Source organism: Telopea speciosissima, chromosome 2 (assembly GCF_018873765.1).
Source record: "Telopea speciosissima isolate NSW1024214 ecotype Mountain lineage chromosome 2, Tspe_v1, whole genome shotgun sequence".
In the NCBI taxonomy this organism is placed as follows: Eukaryota; Viridiplantae; Streptophyta; class Magnoliopsida; order Proteales; family Proteaceae; genus Telopea; species Telopea speciosissima.
This window is the reverse complement of record NC_057917.1, coordinates 5070591-5081792: the sequence shown is the minus strand read 5'-3', so window position 1 is coordinate 5081792 and position 11202 is coordinate 5070591. Positions and strand designations below refer to the sequence as shown.

General features: G+C 40.0%; 1 protein-coding gene across 4 annotated transcripts in view; it reads left to right on the top strand.

Annotated features, from left to right (window-relative positions):
* The first annotated feature begins 9480 nt into the window (after window positions 1-9480).
* LOC122652760 (DNA repair protein RAD51 homolog 2) overlaps window positions 9481-11202 on the top strand; it is a 53881-nt gene continuing 52159 nt past the window's right edge. For all 4 annotated transcript variants that reach the window (XM_043846604.1, XM_043846603.1, XM_043846605.1 and 1 more), the window contains exons 1-3: window positions 9481-9618; window positions 10030-10143; window positions 10245-10397. In XM_043846604.1, the coding sequence (XP_043702539.1) occupies window positions 9535-9618; window positions 10030-10143; window positions 10245-10397 (351 nt within the window). In that variant the 5' untranslated portion in view covers window positions 9481-9534. The remainder of the gene's footprint in view (window positions 9619-10029; window positions 10144-10244; window positions 10398-11202) is intronic.

The window sequence follows — 11202 nt, the reverse complement described above, 5'->3', positions numbered from 1 at the left end:
TTTGGGGAGATAGAGATAAGAGCTCAAACAGATCATCGGATCCTTTTTCCCCCTTGTTTCACTCTAACCAAACTTTGATTGGGTTGAGCATTGTTTGAACTGTTTTCTGCGGCCGTGCTTCATAACGTCTCATCCATCTCTTTCATAATTCGTTTTACTGAATTTATGTCGATGCAGTCCAGAATGGAGTCTGATCTTATTCGTGTTACTGAATCATCCTACCCTCTTCGTTTTACCTAATTATTCTTTCCACACTGATATCAAGGGGAATCCTCTTGTAATTATTGCTGTTTCGTTTTTTGTGTAATATTATTGACTATTTTTTAGGGTAAATGTTTTCTTGGACTTTAGGAAGATACTTGGGCCGTTGTGGCCAGGTCTCGTAATGACATGACATTGCTTAACTTTCAGGACTTGTCCACTAGAGTGAAATTATTAGTCTTTACTTGCCTAACAAACATAGACTTAATTACTTAATAGTCTATGAGAAGAAAATCATATATTTTGTCTTTCACGTATTGTTACAGTTGTTCGTTGTGGAAATCTTTTTCATTGTGTACTGGTAAAAGGTAAATTGCGAAGCTCTCTCATTCAATCGTAGAAGTCTAAATTTTATGGATAACAAAGGCCCGAGGTCCTCTATTAACAAATAAAATTTTAACTCAGATAGATTTTGCCAGGTGGCAAAATATTTTTTTGAAAAACACGATTGCATGAGGGTGCACAATGGTATTCCGGAAATGTGCATCGATATACTTGTAGGGTATTTGATTGAATTAGATTTCGAAACTTCACATGTCACTAATTCAAAGCATGTTTCAACGGTCATAAATGCCACTATCATTCCACGTGATATAATGAGCTGGATTACTTTGATTACATATATAATTGAACTACAATTGGAAGAAATTCTAATTGAAGCGACTCAATTGGAAGAAATTATAATTGAAGTGGCCATCTTGTAACTCGAAGTAATTCGATCATTCTTGGCATTTGGTAGATGGGGAATAATCCATATGTCAAACTTTGGGAGCGTACCTCAATCATGTGTTCCATTCTCTCTAGTCTTTTTTTTTGGGCTTTTTTAATGGGGTTTTTCGTTCGTACACTACAATAAGCTCCAAATAAAAGTGACTTTTCAATGCATTACATTTGATTCCTCTATGGAAAAATTTTCTCCAAAAATAATGTTCCAAGTTGTTTTGGTCTACGAGTTGTCAATTTCGGCCTCAAATTTAGTGGTTTAACTTTCCATCTAAGACTAAATCTTCTCCAATATAGACAGATTAGGATGGGTGTATTCCATTTTGTTGCAGGGTCAAATTAAATTTAAAATTGCTGGGTTTTTGGGGACTAAGAATTTTTTAGAGAGAACTTTTGGTTTAATACAGGGATTAGAACATTATGCCAAAAATAGTGTTATATTCAAGGAATTCTGGTGCAGTAACAGAAATCTTGTAGATATGATCAAGAATCCTACTTATGATGTTAGGCCCTGATGGTTACTTACTATACTTCTTAAAGCTTATCATGACCCTGCCTTCGCTACTTTTACATACACTTCTAATGAGCAAATTTTGAAACCTCTTAACTCTTTGATAAATTTTGTATCTACAGATATGAAGCCCTTGAGTTTCAGTGATAATATTGTACAAACGCTTTTGTTCTCTGTGCCGTAGCACAGGCTGCACCCAGGCACATGGGGTGGACGCAATGACCACTCTACCCCCCTGCACAGGCTGCCTATGTGCCTGGACGCAGCCTGTGTTGCGGCACAGAGAACAATCTCCCATTTTTTATTTTTCCAAAAAAAATAAATCTTCTCGTGTATGACAATGCATGCCTACTAGTAGTCCATTCACTATTCGATCTCTCCTAAAATTTCAATGTTTGTTGTACCACTTTTTTTTTTGATGAAAAATAAAAAACTACTATTAATAAAGAGGAAGGTTCACATCAGTTTTAGCCCCAGCGGGGGATGGAACATCAAAAGAGGTCAGAGAATTGACCTTAAGTAAACTAGCTAGCCCACAAAAAACGAGCTACACCTGGGCATATACACAAAATTACATAATTGATCAGAGTTCAAAATGTTCAAGATTAGAGGGGTCAAAATAAGCGGCCACGGCTTTGAACTAGGCTGAGGGAGAATAGAGAGAATATCACGAGAAGAGCACCAGATCTCTGCCAGACAGAAGTGGTGAGAAGTAGCTTCTTGAACACCGTTCCATATTGCCATCAGTTCTGGCTCCAACATATGATGTGCTTCCATTCTTTCAGCTTCCGACAAAACAACCTCTCCATGGTGGATAATCAAAAAAGCCCAAGCAGAACCTCCTACTCTTGGGGAGAAAGATCCTGCACAAAACAAAACAATAGAAGTTGAGTACTCCATGGGAGAGGACAAAGAGCACCTAGGAGAGGGCGAGGGTTGCACTACATTTCTGGTAATAGGGGGAGAAAAACTGAGATCTTTTAGCCATTTGTAAATACAATTCATGATCCGATAAGGTTCAAGTTTTCTTCCCTGGAAACACTGTTTATTTCTAGCATCCCATATAAAATAACATGTACTAATAAAAAAAGAGAAAAACCGGGTAAGTGTTTGCTTATTAAACATCTTGTTAGAAAAGAAAGAGACACAAAGAGATTGGAAAGATCGAGATACTAGGAGCTCAGTCCTGAGCTAGCCCAAGGGGTCCAGAGGCCCAGATGTGCTTTGCCACAAGGCAAGAGAGTAAAATATGCCAAATTGATTCATCAAAAGCTTCGCACAAGACACACTTGGCATTGACATCCATCCATTTTGCTAGAATTCCTCTAGTTGGTATACCTGCATTTATAACACACCAAAAAAAGATTTTAAATTTAGGATGAATAGAAAGCTTCCAAAAAAAATTCCACCACCTAGAAAGGCTACTATGCTTGTAATTCTTATTAGAGGTCAAAAATCGAGTAGCATGCTTGGTGGAAAACTTTCCAGTTTTGGATGCAATGCACCACCACTGATCCTCGGTCGAAGTCAGAGGGATATTAGTTATTTGGTGAACTAAAGAAAAAGGCACATAATCAGCAATCAGAGAAATATTCCAGGAACCGTTAAAACAGAAATGACTTACCAAATCATTCTTGTGATGCAAAATAAGAGAGGGGGGGATGAAATGATCCTTAATGATAGGGATCCAGGGATCATTCCAGAAATCAGTCGAAGACCCATTACCAATCTTTTTGAAGATCATACTCCTTAGTTTAGGGAGACAGCTTGCAATGCTATTCCAGGTTCGAGAGCCCCGCATAGCCAAAGTTTTGGGGTCGAAAGCAGATCGCTGAGGAAAGTACTTGGCTTTGAGGGTACAAGCCCAAAGGGATGAAGGTTGTATGATAAGTCTCCATCCTAACTTCCTGATTAAAGCCGAGCTGTGAATAGCGGATTTTCGAATACCCAGCCCTCCCCAAGAAGTGGGTCTGCAAATTCTGTCCCATGACATAAGATTCAACTTTTTTGAGTTATGGCAATTGTTCCAAAAATTGAGACAAATTTTGAGAGGGAGAGAAAAGCAGGACATTATGTATGAAGGTATGGAGGATAAGACTAACTGAATCAGCACACGACGACTTGCATGAGATAACACGTTAGATTTCCAGGAAGTAAGACGTTGATTAACCCTACTAACAATAAAGGAGAAATCCTTAACCCTAGATCTAGAGTGAAAGAGATTAGTTCCAAGATAAGTGGAAGAATTATTCATTTCCTTAATCCCAATAGTAGAACATAACTGTTGCTTAAGAGAAGGGGAAACATTTCTACTAAACCAAAGTCCACTTTTATCCAAGTTGATATCTTGACCAGAGAGATCATAAAAGAGTTGTAAAATAGACTTTATAGTCAAAAGATCCTCCACGTTTGCACGATAAAAAATAAAGGTGTCATCGGCAAACAACAAGTGGGAGATCTCTGGGGCATGTCTGGCAACCTTAACACCCCTAAACATCCCAAGTTCATGATAGGCTCCTAGAAGCCCAGAAAGAACTTCCATGGCAGTAATGAACAAATAGGGACTAAGGGGACATCCTTGTCGGATACCCCTGGAAGCATGAAACAAATCAAAGGGACTACCATCCAACTTAACAGAAAAAGAAGTAGTAGCGATGACATTGTAAATGAGCTTACCCCACTGTTCCCCAAAGCCTAGAAATAGGAAAATAGATTGTAAAAACATCCATTCTATCCTGTCATAGGCCTTGGACATGTCCAACTTGATAGCAACAAAACCACCTTTACCTTTCTTATGATTCAAGTAGTGAAAAATTTCATGTGCAAGGATGATATTGTCCGAGATCTGCCTTCCAGGGATGAATGCAGCTTGGAAAGGGGAAATGAAGGAAGAAAGAAACGGCTTCAACTTTTTAGCCATAATTTTGGCAAGAATTTTTTAAGACACGTTGCATAAACTAATTGGTCTAAAATCATAAACCTTTCAAGCATCGTCAGTTTTAGGAATAAGACAGATCAAAGTATGATTAGTACCATCAGGCATAATTCCATTATTAAAAAATCCAAAAGTAAAAGCTAGCACGTCATTACAAACTAAATCCCAAAATTTCTGGTAAAAGCAGGCTTGGAATCCGTCCATACCTGGAGCTTTCCAGGGCCCAAAGAAAAAACTACCTGCTTTAGCTCCTCCATTAAGGGAGGTAGACAGAGATGTGCTGTGTCTGCAATAATGATCACAATGGAGAATAAACACTCAACAAAAGAAGCATCCAAAGGATCACAAGTTGTGAAAATATTCTTAAGATGGGAAGAGAACTCTAAGGCCATAACTTTGGGGTCCTCCGTTCGAGTTCCATCAGCAAGAACCAGGGAGTGCACCTTCCTGCGCCTGTAATTATTTTTAGTAACAGAATGATAAAACCGAGTGTTTCTATCCCCATCATGTATGTATAAATGTCTAGACTTCTGCAACCAGAAAGCTTCCTCAGCGTCAAGAACCCACTGGAGCTTACAGGAGATTTTAGAAAGAACAAAAGGTTGTGGAGAATCCAAGTCCTCCTCAGAAGCAAACTTGGAAAATAACGAATCTTTTAGAGGGTTAATATGTCTGAACACTTTAACATTCCAAGTCTTTAACAGATTAGCAAAACAACTAAGTTTACCAGGTAGAGAAGGCGCAGACAGGTTGGGCCATTGTGACAAGCAGAAGTTGGCGAAACTGGGGTGATGGGTCCATGCATCCTGGAAATGAAACAGCTTCCGATAAGAGTGTCTAGGGGCATGGGTCTTCAGAAGAAAGGGGTTGTGGTCAGAACCAGTCAACGGTAGCTTGGATAGATGGGCCGAAGGGAAGGAAAGGAGCCAAGGTTGGTTTGTGAAGGCCCGATCAAGACACTCTTTCACTAAGGATGGGGGTTTCTGTTGATTGGACCAAGTGAATCGAGGACCAACAGGTTTGACTTCCTCCAACAAACAGTCTGCAATACAGGTTTTGAGATGGCAAGAAGAGGGGGAAGGGTTGAAAGAGGCGCCACCCAGCTTATCCGAGGGGTCAAGGAGCTTATTGTAATCCCCAATGATAACAGTAGGCTCAGAGATGGATAGTAAAAAAATTTTGCAACTAAACCCAATAGACCATAAGGAGAGAATACCGGGGGGGGGGGCATAGAGACAAATCAGCCAACACGATCCAAGAGTGGGATCAAAATACTGTATTCAAATAAAGTGGTCCAAAGTCTTGACATGCAACACTCGAAATACTGTCGACTGGGCCAAAAGGACCTAGAGTCCTCCACTACGTCCTTTAGTCCCCACACTATTGATGCATGCAAACCACAGAGTTGTAAGAATTCAAAAGGCCAGGAAACCTCAGAATATTGTGATTAGTACATTTTATTTCACACAAAAACACAAAATCATGCTGAAATTTCTTAAGATGGCAAAGTAAGCATTTTTGGGTCAGAGAGCCATTGACCCCTCTGGTGTTCCAAGACAATACAATCATGGTACAAGTAAAACAGGCAACACAGACAATAACAAGAAGAACAAGAAAGGAGAAAGAAAACATACAAAAAGGCTTACGGGGAGTAAAAGAACGGTACAAATAACGTTGATTCAAGTCCCACCAACAGCAAGTAAATAAAATAGGCAGTAAAGAAATCAACAAAGGCAGGCACAGGCAAGAAAGAACTTACCCAGTTCGGCTTAGGTGAACCCAACTTTTCCCCAGAGTTCAAGTTGCTCTCAACACTATCCCAAGCAGGAGCGGATGGAACAAAACCACGAGCAGAAGAAACATTCTGGTCATGCAGCCATTCCCGAACCATATCCAACAAATAAACAGGATCAGCAGAGCAGGTAAGTAACTGAGCAAAGGACGATTCGAAGAAATTGAAATCCAGCTCAACAGGGGAAGGAGAAGAAGGGAACATAAGTTTACGCTTTTTGGGAGGAGGAGCAAGGTTAACGCAAGCAGAGAAAGAACAATTTCCGCCAGATTTGCCAAGAGGGGGGGAACCGAAGGTGACAGAGGGAGGGATGGGGCCATAGAAATGCTGGTTAACCAGGATGGTCTGGGCATTGGGGAAAGAACACCCCTGAAAGGCATCAGAAGTAGCAAGGAAAGAGACAAACTCTCCAACAACACTAGGTCCATGGGGTAACGCCGAAGAGGAAGGTCCAACAGGCACCTCATTGGTGGCACTAGCAGGAGGTGAAACAATGGGTTGAACAGGCTGAGTATCAATAACAAAACCAGGAGAGGGTGTAGCAGCAGGTAAAGTCTCCACAAGCACAGATTTTCCTTTGAAAAGAGAAGCAATGAATTTATCCTCATTGTCTTCCTCCGAGGAGGAAACATCATACACAGGCCCATGCAGAATTTTGGTAGGTGCAACCTCACTAATCACCAGAGCCGCAAAAGCATCCAAATCATCATCTTTTAAATCCCCCAACAAAGGATTGGGCAGCAAATCACTCTCAACCTCCATTTCCACAGAAACAGACGGGGCAAAAAAATCCAAAGCAATTGAAAAAGGCCAGTCCAAACGGCCGTACCAAGCTCAACTATGCAGGGAGACAAGCTCACACAACTATTGACTAGCAGAGGAGATGTAAGTACATTCTTAAATAAATCACTGGAGACCACCCTTGAGGAGCCTTCTTTGAGTAACGAGCAGCATTCTGTTTCATGGGTGAGGCGACCACAACGGAAACAAATATTAAAAAGCTCATATTTAAAATCAACAACAGAAGCCAAACCTTGGGGGTTACGGATCTTGGAGGAAATGCAAACAGATCACTTCTTTTTAAACAGGACTTTAGCACGAACAGAGTCCACAGGAAGTCCAAGCTCAGCAACATGCATCTGTAATTCCACAATTTCGCCAACACACGAAGCAGCTTGCTTAATGGCTTCAGCATAGAAACAATCCACCAGAATGGAGCGAATATGCATCCATAGGGGAAAGGAATCATGCTCAGCCGTAAAGAGAGGATCTTCCATTGAATGCATAACAACTTGAACTAGCACCGATCCGCACCACCACGGAGCCAAATTAAGAACCTTGTTACAATTATCCGAAGTGTCAAACTCCGCAGAGAACCACCACTTCTCATTAAAACTTACAAACACCACTCCCAACGGCGCCCAAACATCAGCAAGAGTAGTATAGGCAACCTCCACCGAAGGCTTAGGAAACCCAATAAGGCAGCCATGAAGAAACTTTGCCGCCACAAGATCTAGGAAGTTAGGGGAAAGAGACTAGTTTGTATGGGAAGAGGGATCATCCGAGGACAAAGAAGTAGGAGCTCTCCATATAGCGACGGGCTGGCAATGTTTAGAAGATTCTCCGCCACCAAACCCAGGGCGATGGGAGCGGCAACCCCCTCTGACAAACCTGGCAGGAGACTTGTTCAGGGAGGAGGAGGAGTTCGAGCTAGAACCAGGGCGAACCATAATGAAAGCCCCAACAATACCTGCATGAAGAGAAACCAGACAACACAAGCAATAGAGAACCCGACCACCAACGAGAGAAACCAAGTTTGGGAGCAAGGCGAGAGAGTAAGGTGCAACGATGGGAGACCCTGGTGAGGGCACCACCACATCAGAAGCAAGAGCGGAACCAGGTGCAGGAGACAAGAGAAAGAAGAAACCCAAAGAAACAAGGGAAACAGCAGGAGAAAGGAATGAGAGAAAAAGAGGAGAAAATTGAAGAGAGTAAAGAAGGGAGAAGAAATGGCCAACACACGCTCGTAAACCAAGGGTGAGAGGAACTTAAACGTCAGGGGAAAAGTGAGGTTCACTCACCAAACCGGGTAGAGGGAGGAAAATAAAGAAAAAAGTGGATAAAGGAGAGTAGGAAACAACAAAGAAAAGAGTTAAGAGTGGGAGATCGAGGAACACCAGAGAGTAATAGTCCTCATGGATAAAAGCATAGTACTCTTAATACTTTAGAGATTTCTTGTACTTTGGCTTGTACGTATTTAATTTTAAACTCCCTTCTATAATTTCAAAGGCTCTTGTTTTGTTGTTTGTTTATTGTACCACTTGGTAAACTTTGTTTGGGTTAAATCTTGACATGTGAATAGAGGACCTTAAGGTTTACTTGAGCGTGCGATTTCAACTTGATTTGACTTGCCACATGGCATATCTAGGTTTCTGGTAAAGAGATTCCTTATTAATGTCTTTGCAGAAAATTGAAGTAAAAAAAAAAAATAAAATTTATCATTACTTGAAAATTTTTCTAAAGCTCCGTCTACCAGCAAGAGAAATAAAAGAAAGCAAAATAAAATCAAAACTTAAAAAGAAACAAGAGGGTTGGGCACACCACTGGCTTTCTTGGAGTTAGCGGCCTATGCCCGAGATGGTAGGATGGAGGAGGGTAGGGGGTCATTTCCATAAAGTGTGGGAGACAGACATACTCAGGGTTGGACACAATGCCAACGTGCCTAGCATTTACCCCTCTTATAATTAGGATAAAGAACACCACTCGGTCGCACAACGTGTCGTGTACCTATGCCCAGACGCACAAAATGATGGGTGCACCCTTTGTCCTTTTCGCCTTTTCTAGGAAGTGTGCCGATCATTTCGCACACGGCTGTGTTTGGGCACAAGTACATGCCGCGTTGTGTGGCCGGGTGGCGTTACTTTTTCCCTTAATACTTATTCATAACCTCAAAACATTTCAAATTAATTTTTTTTATCATATTTACAATTAAATTCTTCGATATTGAAAAAAAATAAAGGCATATGAAAAATTAAGATATTCTAAGGTAGAGCTAATCAATTATATTACAAAACTTTCTATTTATTTATTTTTTAAATTAATTTCACTTCCATCCCTCCCTTTGTTATGTTTCGTTACGAGGCCTTAACCGGGAAGCAACGAAGCAACGAAGCAACGAAGCAACGAATTAGAAACGGAATTTTCCCCGCTTTAAGTTTTAAGCAGAGTCGTTTAGGCTTTGGGCGGGAACGGAGCAAGTGTATACATATCTGTGTATTGAATGTGTGTTCGTGTACGCGAGACTGCGAGAGAATGGCGAACAAGCTAATCAGCCAGATGGGACTTCCAAAAGCAATTGCTAATATCTTTGCAGCTCGTAACATCGTAACCGCGAAGGTAGCCCTAACCAACTATCTTGTTTCCTGCTGCATCTCCGTTCTCTTAGTTCATTACTTTATGTTATTTGAAGTTCAATCAGTTCCCTTGTTACGCCAATTTACATTTACTTTGTCTGTGAAAAACCAAGCGGTTTATAGTGAATGAGGAGTGGAATTTCAGCTCGAGTGAAGGTCAGGGATCTTTATTGAAAGATACATAGCTGGAAATCTGAGAGAGCAGAGATATGAATGTGTTTTTTTTTTTGGTGGTTCATTGTAGAGATTTTTTAATTTTAAATTCAATTTAGCCGATTTCAAGTGCCTTAGGAAAGTGAAACTTTCATAGCTTGCAAATTTTACTTTAGTACGCGGCAAAAATGAATTGGGTAGGGTTCTGATATAATGACTTTGATGGTTGGCTTGCATTCAGGATGCCTTATCTCTCACTGAATTTGAGCTAATGGAGTTGTTAGATGTGGGGCTGGCTGAAGTAACAACTGCAGTGGCACACATCAGCGAAATGGCGTGTCCACCATATCAGACAGTAACCCTATATGACTTTCCTTGATTTGTAGGATGAACTAATTGTAGAAGCAGCTCAGTCCATTTGCCTCCTTTAACAATGTTGTTTTTAGCTGTGTCCAGGCTCTTTCCCTGATGGAGGAACGGGTCCGAAAGGAATGCTTGTCTGGACACCTTCCCACACGTCTAAAGGGGCTTGACATCGCCTTATGTGGAGGAATACCATTTGGAACTTTGACTGAGTTGGTTGGCCCAGCAGGAATTGGAAAAACACAAGTATGAAAGCTTTGTTTCAGTTCACCAAATCAAACTGTGATATCCATTTTCTTGTTATTTAGAAATTTTATCTTGGGAAGTTCACTCATTCTCTTTTCTTAAATGGTTTACAGATATTTGTTTTGTCACTTTTGTTGGTTTGTCTTAAAAATGGTTCTATTCAGAGTTACAAATGTGTTTAGATACTTATTTACATTAAAACCACTTAACTTATATAAAGAATAAAATATGATGGTTTTGCCCATGGTTAAGTTGGGGAATCAACATTCAGTTGGTTGTCGTTGTTGTTTTTTTTTTAAAATAAATTCTGCACTGGATTGGTTGCTACCGCTGATTGTTCTATAATGTAATCTTGTGACATAAAAATAAAATATTTATGAATTGGACCAATTTCTCTAGCAAAATGTTAGTGATAAGAGGTAATTAGGTTTTTTCTTTCCTAAATATTCATTAGGGATGTTTTTTTATGGTAAAAGAATAAATTTCAGAAAATATATTAACATATTCTGAAGGAAAAGAAATATAGTTGTGATTTTGTAACATGGGAAAAAGAATATCAGAAAATGATGTATTGACTTTTCAATAGTTTGGTAGTTAATGTTCATTGGTGTGTTTATGTGAATTTTTTTTTATTTGATTATATGAGACTTAATTATCAGAAATTTGGGATTTTCCTGTGAATTAAAAGAGTAATATCAGCATTCTGGTAAAATTGTATTATATATAAGTTATTAATGCAGAATGGTTTCAATTGACCAACCTTTGTAGGTAATGAGCCCCAAAACCTGTCTATTGATAACATCTT